This window comes from Mirounga angustirostris, unplaced genomic scaffold (assembly GCF_029215605.1).
Source record: "Mirounga angustirostris isolate CCGP_5_RB_7025 unplaced genomic scaffold, mMirAng1.0.hap1 SCAF_5, whole genome shotgun sequence".
Classification (NCBI taxonomy): Eukaryota; Metazoa; Chordata; class Mammalia; order Carnivora; family Phocidae; genus Mirounga; species Mirounga angustirostris.
The window spans coordinates 80,785,091-80,807,140 of record NW_026991713.1 but is presented as its reverse complement, the minus strand read 5'-3'; the positions used below and the strand labels follow the sequence as shown (position 1 = coordinate 80,807,140).

The window sequence follows — 22,050 nt, the reverse complement described above, 5'->3', positions numbered from 1 at the left end:
CTGTTACTTGGCAGCCCTAGGAAACTAGTACAGTAGGAAACAGTACAGACTGTTTGGAGTCCAGTCTGTTCCTAGAATCTGCATCTTAACAAGTATTCCAGATGTGGTAGAAGCAAATGTTCCAGGGACATTTTGAGAAACATTGCTAGATGGATAAGATGAAATTTATGTTCCACTGGAAAATAAATAGGGGCTTATTGTTCCCTCAATTTACCAGCAGTTTTAAGTCAGCTTAAAGTCCATTTACTTCCTGTTCTTCCTGACATGAACACTGTCCATCAATTCTGGTAAATTCATACTCATACTTTAAAACACAGTTTGAAAAGCACTGCTCTTCCCTTTCTGTGCCCTTTCCCACCCCAATTTCATCATTCCCAACTTAATCCATTGTAGACATTTCAACTGTTACAGCTAAAAAACTGTATTCTTATTAGCTTGGCCTGTCTCCCACAGCAGGGAGGGGTTGTAATATTCACTTTTAGATCCTTGACTTCTAGCCTAGTGTCAAACACAAAGAAAGTAGTCCGTATTTCCCCTTAATTAATGAATTAAATAATTACATTTTCTACTTCCTTTGGTTTTAACCACAGAAAATGGAAGTCGCATTTAAGAAAATGGGAACAGAGATCATCTCATAAGGGGCAGGTTGGTCTGTGTTCTGGAAAAAGACGAAACAGCTGAGGAGTGCATTAAAACAAAACAAGTAGCTTTATTATATTTAACAAATTCAAGGCAAGCTGAGTAATTTGAATCACAAAACAATTCGTATTTCCACAAAATACCACATAAAATGACTATCCAAAGCAGAAGAAACTGCAACAGCCTTTAATTAACTACCGAGGAGGCACAAAAACACACTTTCGCCAAGCTGCCAATGAAAAAAGCAATTTAGTGGAAACTTCTATCATTCTTGGAAATTACCAGGTTGAGGCCAATTCTTAAACCTAGCAACAGTGCGAGATTAGGACACCATTTGACCGCACTGGCCAACCCCCGTTTGCAGAAACCGGTGTGAGACTCCCATCCGTCCCTGAGATCCCGGACGGGAAGGCCACGGATCGGAAGGCCAATTTCCCACAGGGGTAAGCGTTCTTTCTTAAACCCACCCGCTCCCCTCTAAAATACGTCAGGCTCTTATTACATCATTTAACACGGGGGAATCACTGCTCCCCCCTTCACCTGGGTCCCCCACTTTCCCAGCTCACCATTCTGCAGCCAGCACAGCCTCCCTCGGCAGTCGGCCAAATCGGAGCTCAGAGTGTGCGGACGAACGCTCCCGGGTTGTCAGGACGACAAGCCCCGCCCACCTGCCCCAAGGGAAAGAGCGCGAATCCTCGCGCACTGGTCCGCGCAATCGCGCCGGGGTCCTTCCGTGGGGCGCCCCGCCCCCTTCCCTGACTGGCTGCCTCACACCAACACCCGCCCTGCTTCGCTGTTGACAGAGCGCGGAGTCGAAGCGGTCGGAGGCCTTTACGGCTGTGGAATGCCGGAAAGTGCGTGAGTGCAGCCGCCGGGACGTTTTATTGTTTTCCAGATCCCGGGGTCTGGAGGCGGTGAAGTATGGTCTGGGCAGGGGCTACCGGGTGTGGCATAGGGTTTCTGAACGTCTTCTGACGTTGACAGCCTCTCTTCCTCCCTAGGAGTGTGTTGGGGCCGGTCTCTCGGTGAGGCGGTTCCAGAAGGAAGGGGGACGCCGGCTACGCGATTGAGTGAAGTGACTTGACACCCGGGTGGGCTGCCTGGGCCACCACAGCTTAGGCCCGAGTGGGGAACGGGGCTCAATTGGCAATTTAGAGAAGGGGGTAAATAAATTGGTTCCAAGAGGGCTGGTTATTTTGAAATTAATGACCTTTGGATTCTTCTCTTTGCACATGGTTCGGTTTACTTTCTGTGCAAGTTATGTTTTGCAAGCCGGTTTTCCTAAGAGCAGCTCTAAACAAGAACTGGAAATTACTTGAAGCAATTCCTGGGTAAAGGATTTCCTACAGTTGAAGGTCGCTGAGGCCCAGCAAGACTCATTAAGCCCAAGGTCACAGGCTAATGGTGTAGCCAGTTGCACAACCTTTAGAATTTCAGTCTCCTCCCCACATCAAGAAACATTGGCAACTTAGACCAACAGGGAAACTAGAAGAAATTAAGTGATTATTAAGCTCCTTCCAAATGCTCAGTTCTGTGATTTTTAGGGCCGTTTTAGCATGACAAAACATCGAATACTTTAAAATCGTTGGCATTTCTTATCTCTGAATTCTAATTGTATAATGCTCTCTCCCAACTTTATTGACTAAATATATTAGTAAATAAGGATTACTGAGCTAGTCTTGTGGGCTGAGGTGTTATTAACTCCCATTGAAATAGAAATCCAGATTGTAAATTATGACACTCCATCCCCAAATCCCTGGTAGCAAGATAAAAGACATCTTAATGTCGACTTCATATAGAGTTCTGAAGCCATCCGGTATGGAAGTTTTTGTTTTAGTGTTTCAGTCAAGCTAATAATGTTTATGATATAAAACCTCAGTCAACTCAATTAGGATTGATGGGCATACAGTGGTGTTAATGGTAATCCCAAATTACCTTAAAATGGTAGGCCTCTAGGGGAGAGGACTTGCTCAAGCTCTCACTCTATGCCGCCTCCCTCCTAGGGAGGAGGAAGTGCTAGGGATGTGTGAGAACATACTAGACTGTTCTAGGGACACTGTGCTGTAAAAATTATACCAGTGAGTTTGGCTCTCTAGTACTTCCCTTGCAAGCTGCCTAAGAGTAAGGACGATTTCCTGTTCTCTCTTTGCCTTCAGACTGGCACAGTATCCACCCATTCGGAACATACACATACCAGCTCCTTTCAACTCCCTTCTATAATCTGGCTCCTAGGTATGCCTCGACCAAGCCAAATGCCAGCCTTAGGGGGCAAAAATTTTTTGCCACCTACCTCTCTGATGACCTATCCTTTGGAGCTGGTGTTAGAGTTTTTTATGTGAAGCTTTTTAGGCTTAACTAGTTTGGGGAAATGTGTTTCAGCTGTTTGAAGTCAAAATCTATTAGAAACCAATAAATAGTAACATTGCACTGCCTTTCTTTGCCCATTTTCCTTCAACTTTTATTGCCATCTGAACTTCATGAGGAAGACTGATTAACAACAGCTTTGGCCACCAGTAAAATGACAATTCTTAGTTAACCCAGGACTGGAGTTGGTTAAGTCTGAACTCTCTCAGCCCGCAGTCATTGGAAAAAAGCTATCAATGGGGATTGTACCTCCTTCCCCTTGCCCACCATACACATTCTCAGAATGATAGGGGGCTTCTCTTAGTCCCTAATAGCTTGGCTCTTTACAAAGAGCAGTAAGCTGCATGACTTCATGTAGGGTTAAGGAGCAGCCCCAGGTCCCTGCTGCACTTTAACTTCACCAGGTGAACCCAAGGAGACCTCTTTCTCCCAATGGCTAATAAACTTAAAGCCTGAAGGTCAACATAAAATAATAATAAACTGCCTTAACTTCTACAAATTAACATATCAAAGAACAGGACAATTTTACCCTAGTAAACCAGCTACATTTTTTGCTGGGCAAATTCTTTTATTATGTATGATTTGTAAAAAAAGGCAATAGCTTAAAAGGTTAATTTAAGCTTTTACAAATTATAAATTCTGAGTTAAATAAAGCTGTGTTCTTTGCCAGAAAATTAAACAGGCTATAATTTGCAACTTGAAAGTATGTCTATGTAGATTTAGAATGATTTTTAAAGCATGTGATTTTTTTTTTTTTAATTTTATTTATTTATTCATGAAAGTCAGAGAGAGAGGCAGAGGCAGGGGGAGAGAAGCAGGCTCCCCGGCTAGCAGGGAGCCCGATGCGGGACTCAATCCCAGGCCCTGGGATCATGACCTGAGCCGAAGGCAGACGCTTAACCATCTGAGCCACCCAGGCGCCCCTAAAGCATGTGATTCTTAAGAGCCATTCTTCAATAAGATTAAACCACGCTAGAAAGTGGCTCTCAGCAAACAACAAAAAAAGTTTTAAAATGGAAATTAGGTGTTAATATGGTAGATTAAATGTACCCTTCTAATTTCATTTCCTTTCAAAACTCCACTGATCGTCAGTGAAGGGTTATAAAAATAAACAAAAAATGAGAGAGAAAAGAGATGACAACAGTAAAAATTTGGAAGCTGCAAACCAGGTGAATGAATGTGACTCAACACACCAGAAAAGCACAATTTATACTGCATAATTCCAAAAGGCACTGGAACAGGGCCAATGGAATTGGAAATGAAGAATGAAGTAAATCAAAGAGATTAAGTAAAAGCTATTTAGGAAAAACACCTCTAGAGGGACTGCACCTCACTCCACGGAAGCATGGAGATGTATTTCTGACTAAATATTATTCTATGCACTGAGGTGTCCTCACGTATACTAAGTACATGAGAACCACACTGGAAACAGAAATTAAATTTGGTGTACATAATGCTGAATGCAAGGCCCCCATCCTTCTTCCATTTCTTCAGGTTGAATAGGCAAACCCTCAGCAAATTGGAAGTTTCTTCTCTGGGGAATCTGATCAGCCAGTCCAGGAGGAATGACTTTGACTTCAGAGGTTCCCCAACAAAGGGTGCACTCAGATAATCCCTAAGTGAGGCTCAGTCTGTTAAGCTGCAATCTTCTAAAAAAGCTTTTTTTGTCCTTCACTTGTAAAAATGGAAAAAAAAAAAGACTTGGGAAGAAAGCTCAGAAGCAATCTAGACAAAAGCAGAAAAAGCAATCCGGAAAAAAACAGAAAATTTCAAGAAAGTTCAAAAAGAAAGAATTGTTCTGCTACATTGTATGTTTGCTATGTGAATTAGCTTAAAAACTACTAGTAAAGTGGGGAATTATGTAAGAATTAAAATGGAAATAATGTTTGTTCATGTTTCCCCCTTAAGAAAGAGAAGCCAGAGAATCAGATTTATGAACTTCAGCAAGAAATGAAAAGGACTTCATTTAGCTGCCATCCCGGCAGCAGGAGTCTTCCAAGTATATTTTTAAAAAAATTTAAAATAAGTGTTTACAACCAGGGCTCCCACCCCAGAGAGGCATACCTGGTTTTATGCAACTTGACTGGTGGCTGGTTGAACCACCTATTCTGACCACTAACTGGCAACCTTGTGGTTTAGATCTCTATTTCCTTGTGTACCTCACTATCTCCCAGCCTTCCTCTTAACATTTTACCAGCATACTTACACCAATTTTTAAAAAGTTTTACTGAGGTATAATTGACATATAGTAAGTTATACTTAAAGTGTAAATCGATCTGATTAATTTGACATACGTATACAGCTATAAAACTATCACCACAATCACAATAATAAACATCTCCATTATCCCCAAGGATTTCCTCCTGCCTTTTGATCCCTTCCTGTTCTCCAGTCCCTTGCTCCCCTTCCCAGGCTACTCTGTTATTTCTGAGCACTTTAAACATCTGTGGTAGTCTCCAGCTATTCTACAAAATAAATGGCCTGTGATCTTCACAAGTATGAAGTTATGGAAGTCAAGGAAACTTGAATTGTTTCCAGACTGAAGGCTAAAGAGACATGAAAACTAAATGCAATGTGTAATCTTGAATTGGAACTTTCTGCTATAAAGGGCATCTTTGGGATGACTGCCAAAACATGAAGGGGTTGTGGTTTGACGTAGTAATGCAGCAGTGTTAGCTTCCTTATTCTGATGGTTGTACTGTAGGAAAATGTCCTTGTCACAGGAACTATACTCTAAAGCTATGCTGTCCAGTATGGTGGCAACTAAGCCACTGATACCTATAAGCACCTGATATGTATCTAACATGACACTGAAATATTTTGGATATGAACAAAATGTATTAATTTTTGTTATATTTTTTAATATGGGCTACTAGAAAATGTTGCCTTGAGAGCAACGTAGACAGTCTTCCTTTCGACAGTAAGGAAATTGAAGCTCATAAAGTTTAATCTGTGTAACATTATGCAGCTGGGATTCAAATCTAATTCATTCCACTCTGTATAAAAGAAGGTACACCTACATAACTATCTTTGACAAGTCATTTTCTCTCTCATTACCCTTTCCCTTCATAGGACTTACACAATTCATAATTCTCTTATTATGTCTCCCACAGGAAATGTTAGTTCTGTGAGAGCAGGTATCTTATCTGACATTTTGTAGCTATGTCCCAGTGCTTGGAACATAAGTGCTTAACAAGTATTTATTGAATGAAAAAAAAATTACCATTTTTTCCCAATGTGTAAAATCATTTATTCTTTTTTGGGACTACAATGCAGTTATTTACAAAAATTTTTATTTTTCTTTAGGTATGTTATGTGTAAAAGTGGATACTTTCCATAATAAATGAAAATGGCCAATTCTTTAAGAGGAGAAGTACTGAATCTTTATAAAAATGTAAGTAATTATGTTGCCAGTTTTATACATATGTTATTGAGATACAGATTGTTTAGAAATATGTAACCTTTCTTTTTTAAGCTGCTGTATCTTGGGCGAGACTATCCAAAAGGAGCAGACTATTTTAAAAGGCGTCTGAAGAGTGTTTTCCTTAAAAACAAAGATGTGAAGGACCCAGAGAAGATCAAAGAGCTTATTGGATGGGGCGAATTTGTAATGAAAGAGCTAGAAGCCTTATACTTCCTTAGGAAATACAGAGCGATGAAACAACGCTATTACTCAGATACCAACAAAACTAACTGATCACTATTACTATAATTTGACTGGAATTCAATGCCAGCTGTTTATGTATACCAGATATGATAAAAGTAACTAACTTAAAATGGCAAGATTTACACGTCATGTAAAAAATGCCTGAGCTGCCTTAATGAACTAAAATAGGTTTCAACTTCTGTTCACAGAGCTTTATCAGCAATCCTTAATGTTTAATTTTTTTTTTTTTTAAAGATTTTATTTATTTGAGACAGAGAGAATGAGAGAGACAGAAAGCACATGAGAGGGGGGAGGGTCAGAGGGAGAAGCAGGCTCCCTGCCGAGCAGGGAGCCCGATGCGGGACTCGATCCTGGGACTCCAGGATCATGACCTGAGCCAAAGGCAGTCGCTTAACCAACTGAGCCACCCAGGCGCCCTTTAATGTTTAATTTTTATACAAAACCAGCAATATAGCCAACTACCAATTAAAAATTAATGAGTACCCAATTTTGAATGAAAATATAATGTACTTAAAATAATTTTAATAAGTTTTTACCAATTATTCTTAGCCCATTTCTCCATTTTACTGACAAGAGAATGCCATTTAATGCATGTAACTAAGCAAAATAATTTATTGCACATTAATTTTCCTTAACTTTTGAAGGAGTACCATCTTATTTCCTTATTTTTGAACCTATTTGATACATTAACAGCACACATTCAAGGTTCACTACAAAACAAATAGCACATGGTAATGATTTAAGTGCAGTTACAGAAATAATATGTATGGAGTAAGATTATTTCTGATCTTGAAGTAGGCTGCCAGTGACTGGCATTATATACATACCTATTTAATATCTTCCATTATTAATTTTGCTGCTGACTCCCTTTAGGTCTTAAAACAAGTCACCTGTTGTGTATCAATTACCTTTACTGATAAAAAGTAATAAATAATGTTATTCTGTTCTTTCATCATAAAGGCAGATCTGTTTTGCATCTACTTCTTAATGAGTTAACATAGTAAACGGACCTAAATCTAACATGGTTTTAAGCAAACACTTAAACCTTTACATAATGTTCACAGCACCTTTCACAAAGAATATATCTAACATATAAGCTGCAAAAGATTCACTAATAATAGTGTCTGTGGCTTATAAACTATTCCATATCAATTGTGGGGCAAAGGTTTCAAATTTCAAGAAGTACACACTACCAGAGTCACCATAACTATTTTTATTACATTACAATAATTAGGAGCAGTACAGTTCATGACAAAAATATTACAAATTTCAGATCACTTCACAGCACATACTCCTATAAACATTTAAAAGTTAATCTTAATTAAAAGAGTGGTCATTTTTAAATTTAATGTTTGATATGACCAACATTCCTAGGTCAGCGCAACCAAATGATGGCAAACAACTGGATCACACTGCATATGTCCCACAAAAAAAAGCACAATGTACAAAATGTGCATGTTTCAGTTTACACTATACAAAAATAGTTAAAATACATTCCAGGTAAACATGTTACATTAAGAAATAGTACTAGTAAGAAATTGGCACTCAAAGGAAAAATGCAAAAGTATTTTCAACATGAAAACACAAGACAGTGGAATTGGAAACTTTTGGATAAAACATTACATAACCCATTTAGCTCTATGGGGAGGGCGACGCTCTGTAATGGACATTTCTGTAAGTTAGAACTTTGTTTTTTTCCTAAATTCATCTAAATTGCCTATCATCATCCCAAACAGGCACTTAAAACTATTAAACTAAAACAGTTATTAATCTAGTTATGACTATTCTTCAAGAACTGATGTAAATATATCTTTAGGAAGAAATAATTTTCATTTTCTGAAGGAATTTACAGCTACCAGTTGTATGTTGTTCAGTTTCTCAATGCAGATTTCATGCTACCCAACACTAATACAGAAGTTATTAAATATAAATTCAGTTTTAAAGTAACTGATGGTTTTTTAAAAACCATTAATACAGTTATCAAGAAATTACTTTTTGACAATGGAAATGACAGTTTTTATTGCCTACCAAAAAAAAAATGTGTATTTATTGTTTTGAAAAAAATGGTTAGAAGAAAAAAATCACTGGAACACAAATGAGATGAACTTGTGCAAACTGCAACCAAACATGCCTCACAAAAGTTTCTATATATATTAGGACAAAATTGTGCAATGGTGGCAAAGATTTTGATAACCTGTAAGTTAGGTTTTAAATTCCTATGCAGTGTGACTCAGTTAAAATAGAGCCTAGAATTCCTAATTGGTAATATTCACTCAAATTATACTACATACTTCTGCTATGTTCTTCCACAAACATGTTAATGTCTAAGACTAGGTAATTTAGCAATTTTTTCAACTCCAAGGATTTTTATCTTTAAGGCCGTAATAATTACATAATATTTCTTTCTAGGATTATCGCTCCCCTTTTAAAATCTCTACAAAAACAAACCTTTTGTCAAACCATTCAAAATTCACATAATAAAGGATGATTACCACTGCCTAAAAAAAGTTGCCCAGCTACATCAAAAAATTCAAGAGTCCTAAAAATCCCTCAGTTATGCACTGCAATTCCTGAAGTATGGCCATTTCTTTCTCTTGTGTAGAAACAAGAGGAAGTACTATATAAAGTCTTAACACCCTATCTAGATAATGTTCCATAAACCTGTAGTTTAGCATAGCATTTCAGAAATTGGACTGAATTTTACACAGAAGTTTCCTTTTCTGTGAATTAGTTCAGGCATCTGTTTATTCATACCCAGATAAATAAAACTGTTTTTGAATTCAATATTTAAGTCTATTTTAATTATGATACAAAGAGACCAACTAGAATATTACGCACTTGGGAATTTTAATGTTATCATCTGACATACGATTTAATGTGTACTACAATTGTCCCAATAAAGTCACATAATTATCCCAAATAAAAAATACAGTCACGTTTACTCCCTTAAAATAATGAAGTAAAGTGATCTACATAAAGTAGCTTGATTAAACAGCTTTATTGGAATCAGAGCGAAACAATTATTTTAGAACTGGAAGAAACCTTAGAGACCATATCCCTTCTTTGCAAAACTAAAATATGCATTATCTTATTTCTGGGTCATGTGCCAAATGCCTCACTAAGATTACAGACCACTCTAAAATATCAGCACTACTTAAGGATAGGAATTATGTCCCTTGTTGGGGATACTGTAGGATCCCCACTGCCTTGTGCAGTACCTGGCATCCAATAGGCACTCAAATATTTGCTGGATAAATGAATTCTGCTTAAAAAGTAAGCTTTATGAATTAAATTTTAAAGTATTTTTCATTGTAAGAAGATTTTACTTACTAAAATAATGGAATGTATCACTGTTACCAGGTCTAGTCCTAGTTTTAGATTATCTAAGGAATCTTTCAGTATTTATTAATATAAATTTATTAAATTCTTCTACTGGATAGGGTCTATTCTTAGCAGGTATGAAAAATCCTACTTTTCCTACTTAGCCACTAGTCGACCAGGTAGCAAAGAGATGATGTTCAAAGGATCAAAATTAAATTGCTCTAGCTACCACCTGAAAATTAGCTATTAGGTCAGATCCTATTACAGTATCTGTCAGATTAAGTTGAGCCTGAACAATGTGACTTGGTGGGAAGCCTTCATGGAGATACCCAAAGCAGCAATAAATCTTGAGGTTAGGGGAATTAGAAGAAAAGAAAGTCATGTGGCATGTAGAAGGGTAGGCAGGCAAGATGACACTACTATGGGAGAGGAGTACTGCTACTGGAGAACAGATACTCAAAAATAAACTTCACCTCTTGCACAACTTTGTCTAAGACTGGCGCTGAAGATAACACAGGTAAAAAGTTACAGACTGTGCTGAGATTGACAAACAGGTATATCCTTATGTAAACTGAATGTAAATCACATAGTTGTAATGCTAGCTAAGCCTCTGAGATGACTCCTTTTAACATGAAGAAATGGACAGTAAGTGATTTGCCCAAAATTGAAATTGTAAAAGACATGTAACTAGAATCTAAGTCACCTTCCTCCTGGTCCAGTGATATTTTCACCTCAACACACCATCTCACTTCAGATATTTAAAAATACATTTTAAATGCACTGAAAGAATCATTGTTATTAATTTATTATTTAAGCATTAGACATTCTTAAATATGGACCACACTTGCAAAGTGTGTATGAAATGTTACTTTAGCCAGTGTTGAGAACTAGCCAATACTAAAGATTTTGAAACTTTTTCACTTCATTGTTTAAAAAAAAAAAAAAAAAATTAAAGTCTTGCCACCCCCTACCCCAAAATCTTAATTGAAATAATGTTTTTAAAAAGTTCTATTGGTTGTTTTTTTTGTTTTTTTTTTTTTTAAACAAAAGTGATGTTCCTGATCTGTTAGCAGGACCACCACATAGTGAGGATGCATCTTATCCAAACTCTCCTCGTCCCCACTTCTGACCACCCAATTCATGACAACAGGGAGACCACAGGGATGCCAGTCCATACTATGAAACTCTTAATGAAGCTCAAAGGTTTACACCAGGCCTGGCCTTGCAACCTTGGTCTCTTTAACATCTACTAAAGCTAACTGGCCCAAATAATCTTTAACGTCACTACCAGAATTAAAACTATTTTCTAAGACCAAAGATCAAGAAAAGATTTAAAGTTATGCTAAGAAAGAGCAATCTGACACAGGGAGACTGTATTTAATTCCTATGGGAATTTTTTATACATGTTAAAATTTTTTCAATTAATACAAAAATTTAGTAGCATGTAAATATAGCCCCAAAATGGTTGCTATAATCCTCATTACATACTGGGTCTGCCTTTACAGGAAAAGCTATTCAGAGTATTATAGGAATTTATCTAATATGGAAAGTAAATGCCTTTTAATATTTCCCATTGCCTTGTATTTTTTTTTCCATTTTTTCCCTTTTTATAGAAAAAATATAATATTTTTGGGAGCGTGACTATGACAAATAGCAGTGAAAGATGGAGAAAACCTTGTGAACAGTGTAACTTTACATTCATTAAGGGTGACTGAAACTATAGGACATTATACCTACAAGATGAATCTACAAGAAGCCCATAAATTCATGTTCCCTCAATGTTTCAGTAAAACCAATCATGAAATCTCAACTGAAGTTATAATTAGTAATTAATCCATGTATGTGACTAGATAAAACACAGAATAGGGATGATTCGAAAGCTCATTAATTTGTTTCACATCAAAGTTCACAATTGGTTAAGAAAAATAGGAAGTAATCAACTGCATGCACCAAAAACCCCGAGACCAAAATCTCAGGTATTCAGTTTCTTTTTCACAGGCATTGCTAGTTCAAAAACCAAAACTCAGGGAATACTGGCACTTAGAGGAAAAAAAGTTTCCACTGTCATTTTAAAATAAGCATTCAAGATAAAAGCTTAACAGTTCAGATGGAGCAGAAAATTAGGTAATGCTAAAACAAATGCTAATAATTTAGTGTAATATACAAAAATTACCACTTTTACTTAAGTATGCCTTAAGAAAAAAGTACAAATTGTATTTACATAATTATACACTTTGTCTTTGACTTCTTTTTCTTCTTTTTACCATCTTTGCTCATCTTTTCTTTATGTTTTCGAATTTCTCGAACTAATGTATAGAAGGCATCGTCAACACCCTGAAACACGTAACAAATATTAAAATGTGAGTATATATAATGGATTGAGGTATACAGATAACAGAAAGGATATATAACTACTAGAAACACTAATACTGATAAAGAGTAAGGCCACTTTACATTTTTCTTTAGGCAACTGAATATATGTATCAGACTTCTATTCTTATACTGTCTTCTTCATGAATATTTCATCAATATCATAAATAGGAACACTAACTTTCACAAAAGGCAAAGAAAATCAATGTACACAATCTTATATAAACTGAACAAATAACTTTTTCCCAGAACTTAACTTTGCTACTCATTTTTCCATATTGGCATACTTTGTCACCAAAATCCAAATGCACTTGTGTGTTTTTCTGTGTGTGAATATACATTTACATTTAATTATCCCAGAGTTTCTAGATATTAGATATAAGCCATGCAAGTATATATTATTTTCATAAATATTCAGTAACAATATTTGAGCTCTGGGTTCAATACTTACTTAAATCCATTAGATTTAAATAATCCCCAGGAAGTAAATATTCAAATATCCTTTCAGCTTTCAAATAATATATATTAAGGCATAGTTTCAATTCAATACTTAACATATAGAAACTTAAAGTTGATTCCAAAGATAAGAAACAATAGTTCAAAAAATGTAATACTTCAGAAATGTAGAGAAATGAGCTAAATCATATAAATGGTGGTGTAGTTACCAATCTGGAGTAGACTCTCTTTTATTTATTATTGTTTTAGTTTCTGTTTAATACATTATGTATTCAAACGTTTGCCATAATAAGCCAAATTGCTGTATCTTCAAAGAAATTTTCATTTGGTCATTTTGATACATCTATTCCTGATCAAAGCAAGGTGTATAAGTAAGTAATGGCTGAAAGTGATTTCAAGTCAGAATAATTTTTATCCTAATAATTCATAAGGTAGAAAATGGGACTCTGAAAGTGAGCAGAACAGATTTTAACCCTGCAATACTGAAATTATACAAGAATACAGAAGTCAATTCCTGTCATGACCCCATTAAAAAGCAAGTTAAATATAACAGCAAAATAAAAAACTGAAGAAAACAAAAAAAAATTCAAAAAGTATGATCCTCTATGTATTTTAAAATCTGTTCAACGGAAATAGTAATTATTTTTAAGCCTGTTAACCTAATGATGCTTTCAAACAGAGACACTAGAGGGAGTCCCAAGAACAAGTACCCAGCAAATAAAGTTGTATAAATCAAGCTACTTTAAGAACAATGAAAATTGGGTTTTTACTCATCTTAACCACTTCTGTTGAATATTCATATAAATGCACTCATTAAGTTATATTATCTTGAACATAATTTAAAATTTAAAAACTTAACAGTGATATGATTTTTCCTTTACTACACTACTAAGATCTTTTACAATTAATATTTCAAAATAATAAAATTAATTCAGGGCATTTTCATTCCAGTTACATTTAACTAATTTCACAACAGATCTAAAAATCAGAAAAATATTATCACTAATTTTAAAGAAACACAGAGCAGGAATGACAGGCTTGCTCAGGTTTAAATAAAGAGTTGTAGGGGTGCCTGGGTGGCTCAGTTGATTAAGCAACAGACTCTTGATTCTGGTTCAGGTCATGATGTGGGGGTCACAAGATCAAGCCCCACCATGGGGTCCGCCCTGAGCGCAGAGTATGCTTGAGATTCTCTCTCTTCCTCTGCCTCTGCCCTTCCCCCCCCCACTCTCTCTCTCTCTCTCTCTCTCTCTCTCTCTCTAAGGGGCACCTGGGTGGCTCAGTAGGTTAAGCATCCAACTCTTGATTTCGGCTCAGGCCATGATCTCAGGGTCCTGGGATCGAGTCCCACATCGAGTTCTCCTCTCAACAGGGAGTCTGCTTGAGGATTTCTCTCTCTCTCTCTCCCACTGCCCCTTCTCCCCATTCTCTCTCTCTAAAATAAATAAATCTTGAAAAAAATAAATCTTTTAATATGTAAATAAATAAATAGTTCTGGATAAAAACCAGAGTTTTTGTGTGAAGTCTAGTGGAAAAAGTCCCCAATAAAACACTCAAACTACACTCAACTGATGTTCTCCACTTTCTGATATCATTCATTACTGACACACATATGCTTTTTCTTTACCCAAAGGAGAGAGGAAAAGTGATAAAATATAATTTTCAGCAATACAATCAAGGCTTAATTATATAAACCTTCATGCTAACACTTTTAACACATAAAAAGCAAAAACTTCCAATGATATAATAAAGAATTATTTTACAGCTCACCAACCCAACTAATTTCTAACCATAAATCCTTAGAATGGTATGGAATCTTAAAAGAGGATCTAGTCCAACTCCCCCACCCTTCACAAATTCCCTTTGATCACACACACAAGCTTATGTAGTCTACTCCACTTCAACTGCTTTTATAATGAAGGAAAATGTAAACGATACTAAAATGGTGAAGCAGATAAAATGAAAAACCGTGATATGGATATAGAGAAGATACATTCTAAGGTGAAAACGACACAACTATTTAGGAGACAATGAAAACAGAATTGTTTACCTTCTTCAAAGATTCTGACAAATACTTTAGGTTAATATTGCATTCTTTCTTAATATTGAACTTTTTTTATGTAACATATTAAAATGAAATAATTTCAAAGATTAGGGATAGGTTATAATCAGTAGAAAAAGGGCACTGAATTCCTTTTTTCCATATGGGAATTAGTCATTTTCATATACATATATAAAAGACAAAAATATTATCCCAGTAATTTTGCTCAAACCCAACCATTTTAGGACTAAGAAAATCTAATTTGTATATATTTATTACTGTCAATTTAATTTTATAAAACTATTTTTATTTAAAACTTTAAGTATTACCAAGTACATTTTATTTAAATGCTTTCCATGCCCACTGAAGAAACAAGGATTTAATTCATCATGCCCACCAACTGACATTCACACTACATAGTCACAAATAAGAAATCAGAAAATGATGTGCTTCCACCTTTGTTTTAAATAAAAGTTAAACTGTAAAACTTATTTTATTGTACTTTAAAAATCACCTCTAGTAAGACAATAGGAGGAGAAAATAAAAAACCCACCACCTAAATCTGGTCATGGCTACTGTTATTTAAAAAGTTTAACTTCTCGGGCGCCTGGGTGGCTCAGTTGGTTAAGCGACTGCCTTCGGCTCAGGTCATGATCCTGGAGTCCCAGGATCGAGTCCTGCATCAGGCTCCCTGCTCAGCAGGGAGTCTGCTTCTCCCTCTGATCCTCCCCCATCTCATGCTCTCTCTCTCTGTCTCATTCTCTCTCTCAAATAAATAAAATCTTTATTAAAAAAAAGTTTAACTTCTCAATTACATTGCAATGTTAAATTTTATCAGAACTTCTAAATTAAGATATTGTTCTATACAATGATACTCAAAAAATATTAAGAGTTCATAAATTTCAATAAAAATTAACACCAGTCATGCTTTATTTCTTCTGAGGTTAGCAGATTAGTATAGCATCTATCTTTTGGGACTGAGTCTATTCAGATGTACATTTTATGCTTTTGGGAGATACACTAATTACTTCAGACCTTAAATCCACATAATAAAAACTACTGAGTGAAATCTTTTCTGAGCAAGACCAAATTTGGTAATTGGTTTAGAAAGGAAAACTGGGGCACCTGGGTGGTTCAGTCGGTTAAGAGTCCAACTCTTGATTTGGGCCCAGGTCATAATCTCAGGGTCGTGAGATGGAGCCCTGTGTCAGGCTCCATGTCAGCGTAGAGTCTCTCTCTCCCTCTCCCCCACTGCGTACACGCCCAAGCGCATGCACATGCTCTCTAAAATAAATAAATAAATCTAAAAAAAAAGAAAGGAAACAAATTCCACTCAGTAAATCCAAATGGGCAGCTACTATGTGCCAGGAACCTTGTTAGGCCATCATCACGCAAAGATTGAAAATACATGGTTCTGGCTAAGATTCTACTGTATAGGAATCAAACATAAAAGAGCTTATTTCAATTTAACATGGCAAGCATGTAACAGTTAAGAACAGTATATTGGGAATACACAGGAAGGGCATTATGCCTAGTCTAAGGCTATAAAGAAAGATTCTTGGAGAATAAACAACCATGAAAAAAATGTTAGCTAATTAATAAGACTATGGATAAAGATAATGGCATTCCAACCAAAAGCAACAGCCAAGACTCAAGGGAAGGTAAGAAATAACATGGTGTTCAAGTAAGGACAAAAAAAAAAAAAAAAAAAACCAACAAAAAAAAACTTCAGGCAAGGAATTTTTAGGGATAAAGCCAAAGGCTAGAAGGGTAGAAAGATGTTAAAAGACTATATAACATACTATGAAGTTTGAGATTTTATTCCACAGGGAACAGGAAGTCAGTGACTGGACTTAAAGAAAAGAGAATGACATTTCTTTTAAGTGTATCTCTCCAGTTGCACTATGAATAAAGGCAGCAACAGATAAGCCAAATAACAGAATATAACAGTCCCAGCAAGAAATGATAGGAACCTGAACTAATGATGTGATAAAAGTCAAAATGTAACATCAAAGGAATTTGTGGTTGCCTCCAAATGAGAGTGCAAAAGAGGGATGTCAGAGTCATCCCAAGACTCCCAAGTTTCTTACTTGGGTAAAAAAGTGCTGATGCCACTGAGTTAGAGAAAACAGGCAGAATAAGTATTTGCTTGCAGAATGTCCAAAAGAAAGAATACATTGTAAGAGTGGGTCCTTCCCCACCCTTGGACCATTCAACCTTACTCTCTATGCAGTTTCCTTTCTTTTTTCTTTCTAGACCCGATGACAAATGCAGTCTACAGCTATCAAAACTGCATCAATTATAATTAATATGCATATTAAAAATAAATGTACTAATTATGGAAACAAACTACCTATTTCTTATCTTTTAATACTTCAAATCAGAATCCCACACCTAGGTAGTTCTAACATGGCTGCTACTTTGTTACCTTTGAAAGACATCTGCTTTCTTCCAAAATTAATATGCTGAACTTACCAGATTACATTACAATGCATTTTTTAATTTTCACACAGCCAGGAGTCTTTTCTTCTTTGTTGATTTTTTTCAATCTGTATTGTCGGATCTCTCTCACCAATGTATAAAAAGCATCCTCCACTCTCTGCATTGTAAAACATAACTTTAAAGTCTGTTTCATTGGTAATAATTTATTGGGACAGCCTTGTGTAAGAAGTTTGAAATTATGACCTTTACTTGAGAATTTCTTTTTAAAACAGACATCAGATTGTTTGAGTAAAACTGGGGATGCAGTTTTAAAATATGGGCTTGAATCCTGGTTTGTTCTTTAAAATCATTTTTGTTTTATAATGGAATTGGAATTCTAAGTTTTTGATTAAAATTAGGGGAGATTATAAAAAACCTAGGCACATATATTAGTATCTGTGTATCAATTAATGCAATCATTTTAGTTCACCAGTCATGGAATTAATCAAAGCTTAACCTGAAGTTAGATTTAAATTATTTGACTTAGGAAAAACAAGCATCCCTACCTCTCCCACCTTCCCCTACCTGGGGAAGGAGGAGAAAAATGGTACAAACAGGATGTTTAAAGTTAAAACACACACACACACCACACACACAAAAAATACCTCAAAATAAAGTTGGGTCAAGAGACTGGAATCTTGAGTTCTATCTGCAATTAAAACACTGTCCAGCCAATTTCTAGAGTCCACAAGTGGAGCTGAAACTGAGACTTTTGCAGGTGGATAGCTACATTATTTAAATAAAAATGCTACATGAAGGCTGTTTACCATAATATGAAAACACCATGAATTGTTTAAAGTACACACACAAAATAGTAACAATGCATTTTTTTTCCTTATTAGAAGTATTCTTAAAAATAATTTTTAGAACAGTATCCAATTATACTGGCTTCATACCTTCTATTCTAATTTAAATACTCTAAAGGGAGAAAGGGACTTCTGCTTAATGCCATAGTAAGAAAGTTATGACAACAGACACAATCATATATGGCCATATGGAGATCAACAAAGTTTTTAATGTCTTTTTCAGTCCAGAAAAGCAAGCAGTAGCTAAAGGGGACATAGTATTCAGTTAACTGTGCTCCTAGTTTGTCTAAGAGAACATACCACTAAAAGTTGAAGCTTACATCTAAAGATAAATGCACACAAATATTAATCTACATGTACTGATTAATTTAAAAGATTAATAATTGTGTTTATGCTTCTAAAAGAAAATGTAAGTATTTAGAAAGGGTGGTATATTTTATTGCACATTTAATTTTAAGCCTAATCTGTTTTTGTATTTTAAAATGAATTAATTACTATGGGGATTGGCAATATTTTAACTCTCTGGGATTGGTAACATCAGTCTTTCTATGAACCAAATGTGACAAAATGGACCCAGTACCTAGAAAGCTAATATATATATCAAAAATATGATTTGTAGGTTTAAATTCAATCAGGCACAGAGAGTTGACCATTTAAGTATTAAATGAAGTAAAATAGCTAAGGTTTAATTTTTCCACTCAGAAGTTATCACATATTCATTACCTTTAATAGTTAAGGGGAAAAAAAGGCACCTCAATTCTTTAGGGTATATTAATTTTTATAAATCTCAAGAATATACTAAGAACTGCTTCAGTAGAGTTCAGTAGTTTACCTTTGAAGTAAAACTTTAAAATTCATAAAATTAAGTTTCAGTTAATAGGCATTTAAATATGTTGTTTATACATTAAAATGTACATCTCAAGTTATTTATAACCATCCAGTGATATATTTCTATTCAGTTATCTAATACAAAAATCATAATAGCCTAAGAAAATTTGCATCTCCTTTTTAATGGAATCAATTTACTCAACTAGCTAGCCAGCTAGCTAAGTCAACTACAAAATAAAAATTTCCAGCCATTTTCTGAAATTATTAAATACATTGGTACTTTAAATTAGATAGCCACTTGTGCATGTATACAAATCTTTTAGTATTTTGTATTTATCATTCTCAAGAGGAAAGGGTTTATTTTTTACTTTTAAGTCCTTAAAAAATTATATATCAGAAATTCTCATACATAAGGTAAGTAACTTAAGGCATTAAAATCACTCCTGTAAAACATGTAAAATGTAAAGTATGAGCTGGCATTTAAGATATTTTCATAAATAATTCTCTTTCAATTCAAAAATCAATGCAAGAAATTAAATATATATATAGAGAGAGAGAGAGAGAGAGACATACTTATATGTGTACACACACACAAAACAAACCAGGTAAAAGCTCATATTTTTTAAGAATGTAAACTGTTATTGCTATTTAAAAAAAAGTTACAAGGTCAGTAAGAGAAGTAGTAAAACATGCTGGGGGGAGAGGACAGGGTTTTGGTCCTCCACTAATTTAGCAGAAGCAAATCCTGATTGTAACTTATTACTAAAATCAGTTTGAACATGTCTACTTTTTAAGTGTGTGCATCCCCATCACCAGTACAGAATATATGATTTTTGTTTCCAGCAATGCAGAGAGAAAATTGGAGGCCAATAATTAAAAAGAAGCGATTACTACCCACCACCAAGAACTCAGCATTAGGACCTGAGTGGCTAAGATAATTAACACTGAGAAATAGCCTTCCAGAGTGACTCTGGTCATTTCTTATTTTTACTAAGAGGAAATTATATCAGATTTTAAAGAATCAGCTATTTACCATATTTTCTCAGAGAAATTATTTCTCATTTCGTGATAATATGCTTTAAAAGTCATATGACATCAAGAGAACATTCTTTATCCTTGTGTGCACCTTAAGCCACTGGCGCTACCGAAGAACACTGGTTTCATACTCCAAAATGTGTAAGTAATTTTTGAAGACAAAGTGTAGCTGAAACAGATTTTCAATACCCACTGAGCTAGCTGCTAAGCTCTTAACTGGCACTCAATGATTTATTCTTGGGAATATGGCTTATTGCCACATATGTTCATTTTCAAACATCACTTACTAAACTTTCAGAACAACTGAAAATATGTAGGAACAAGTGTACAAGTTCATACGTGTAAACTGTTTTTAAATCAAGAGATTTGACAATAATTTCAGCTCAGCTATTATCCGAAAACACACTTGTGAGACTAAGGAAATAGAGCATTCCATACCAGAAAAGAAACTGTCAACAAATAGCATCATCCTATATTCTGGTGCCTATAATGCTTTCACTAAATGATTTCATTCTAAAGTTCCTGTTGAGTGGCCTATTATCAAGGAAAATTCTTGAAAACACTTTCAAGGAAATAACACTTCAAATACCCTCAATACAGACAGATACAAGACTACTAGCCTTCTTGGGGGACAGGAATGGGAGAAACTAGATGTATTCTTAAAAAAAATTCTGTATTGATGAATTTCTCAAGAAATGTGGCCAAACTATAGTCCATCTCAGGTACTACTGAAATGCAGCAATACCACTAACTTGGGAGGTTATGCATGGTGCACATAGCAGGTGCTCAGTTACTGTTTTATTTTTAACTCATAAAAAGGCTAAAGTTCAAAATATTTATCTCATGTACACAAACTCAACTACTAACAAACAGAAATACATAAGGAGATTTTTTATTTGGCTTGCTTCAAAACAATTTGATCAAAAGCTTTCTTTAATACAGGTCTTCTAACAACCAATTTTAAGTATCTAGAAATTAACAAAAACCAGGAAATTAATCACTCAACATTTTCAAATGTGTAAAGCTAATTTTCACATTATGCTCAAATTGAGACCTCCAGGAAGTAAAAAAGCTGAATCAGGAGTAGCAGATACGCTAAGAATTCTGCTTCTGTCATCCACTTTCCTGAACCCTCCCCAGTTCTGATTTTAGCAGACTGGAAAACACACAGCTGATTACCATGGTGTCAATGTTTTGGTTTCAACAGCCTTTGCCAACACTGCATGCACTGCCCAATGAGGCCAGAAAAATCTGGCAATTACTAAACTACCCAGATAAATGTGAAGTAGGTAGCAGTCTTTATATACTTGGAACACAGGGGCCACGTAAAGCATACTAGCAGAAAATAAAAATTACTCTGGCCTTTCAGATGTGGACTAAAATATTGTAAAAAATATATAATTCATTATATTCTAACCCAAATAATGGGCTTTTTTAAAACTACAAAGTAATTTCATAATATATATATTCTGCAATCCTATCTTAAAAAGTACTAGAGTAAAACTCCTATTTCCCTTTCATAGAATATCTGTTTTATTTTAAAATTACTACTGTTAGCCTGTAAAATTTAAGTCTAAAGTCTGACCTAATTTCTAGCATCTAATCAAACAGTACAGTTCCCCAGAGAATCAGGGATCAGCACACTACAGCCTGCAGGCCAAATGTAGCCACAGCCTATTTTTTGTACTGGCCACAAGCTAAGAATGATTTTTTTGCATTTTTAAAGGGTTATAAGAAAAAAAAAACTGCAACAGATATCACTTATGGCCTCCAAAGTTTAAAACACTTATTGTCTGGTCCTTCTAAATGAATGTCTTTTTCCTACCAACCTGAATATAAATAATTCTTTTTAGTTTTGTGTTTTAGGTTCATGCTCAAGACTGAAACTTAGGGTATGAAGCAAGTAGCTGCTGTTAAAATTCAACAAGAGTATGCATATTTAGTTTGCTCAAACAACAAATAAGTAATAGCAGATAAGTAACAAAATACTCTGCAGAAAATAGGGTTTCAAATTTTCACAAAAACTGGAAATGTAAAATTTA

General features: G+C 35.2%; 3 protein-coding genes across 11 annotated transcripts in view; 1 reads left to right on the top strand and 2 right to left on the bottom strand.

Annotated features, from left to right (window-relative positions):
• The window catches only part of DNAI7 (dynein axonemal intermediate chain 7), a 64,675-nt gene extending 63,349 nt beyond the window's left edge, over nucleotides 1–1,326 (bottom strand). For 2 of the 4 annotated variants that reach the window (XM_064591487.1, XM_064591489.1), the window contains exon 1: nucleotides 1,206–1,326. In XM_064591487.1, coding sequence (XP_064447557.1) covers nucleotides 1,206–1,208 — 3 coding nt within the window. In that variant the 5' untranslated portion in view covers nucleotides 1,209–1,326. The remainder of the gene's footprint in view (nucleotides 1–1,205) is intronic. The other 2 variants (XM_064591488.1, XM_064591486.1) reach the window with 2 other exon arrangements.
• Nucleotides 1,327–1,381: 55 nt separating this feature from the next.
• On the top strand, nucleotides 1,382–14,749 carry ETFRF1 (electron transfer flavoprotein regulatory factor 1). 3 transcript variants are annotated; one of them, XM_045870359.3, is made up of 3 exons: nucleotides 1,382–1,493; nucleotides 6,310–6,397; nucleotides 6,479–7,629. In XM_045870359.3, the coding sequence occupies exons 2-3, from the start codon at nucleotides 6,347–6,349 to the stop codon at nucleotides 6,698–6,700; spliced, it is 273 nt and encodes a 90-aa protein (XP_045726315.1). In that variant the 5' UTR covers nucleotides 1,382–1,493; nucleotides 6,310–6,346; the 3' UTR covers nucleotides 6,701–7,629. The 3 variants fall into 3 exon arrangements, with proteins under 3 accessions (XP_045726315.1, XP_045726316.1, XP_045726317.1); XM_045870360.3 differs by having other exon boundaries at nucleotides 1,400–1,497; XM_045870361.3 differs by having other exon boundaries at nucleotides 1,450–1,558; nucleotides 6,479–14,749.
• The window catches only part of KRAS (KRAS proto-oncogene, GTPase), a 39,289-nt gene continuing 25,102 nt past the window's right edge, over nucleotides 7,864–22,050 (bottom strand). For 2 of the 4 annotated variants that reach the window (XM_064591492.1, XM_064591491.1), the window contains exons 5-6: nucleotides 17,334–17,457; nucleotides 7,864–12,325 (exon numbers count right to left, since the gene is read on the bottom strand). In XM_064591492.1, coding sequence (XP_064447562.1) covers nucleotides 17,338–17,457 — 120 coding nt within the window. In that variant the 3' untranslated portion in view covers nucleotides 7,864–12,325; nucleotides 17,334–17,337. Of the gene's footprint in view, nucleotides 12,326–17,059; nucleotides 17,061–17,333; nucleotides 17,458–22,050 lie in introns of all 4 variants that reach the window. The other 2 variants (XM_064591494.1, XM_045870358.2) reach the window with 2 other exon arrangements.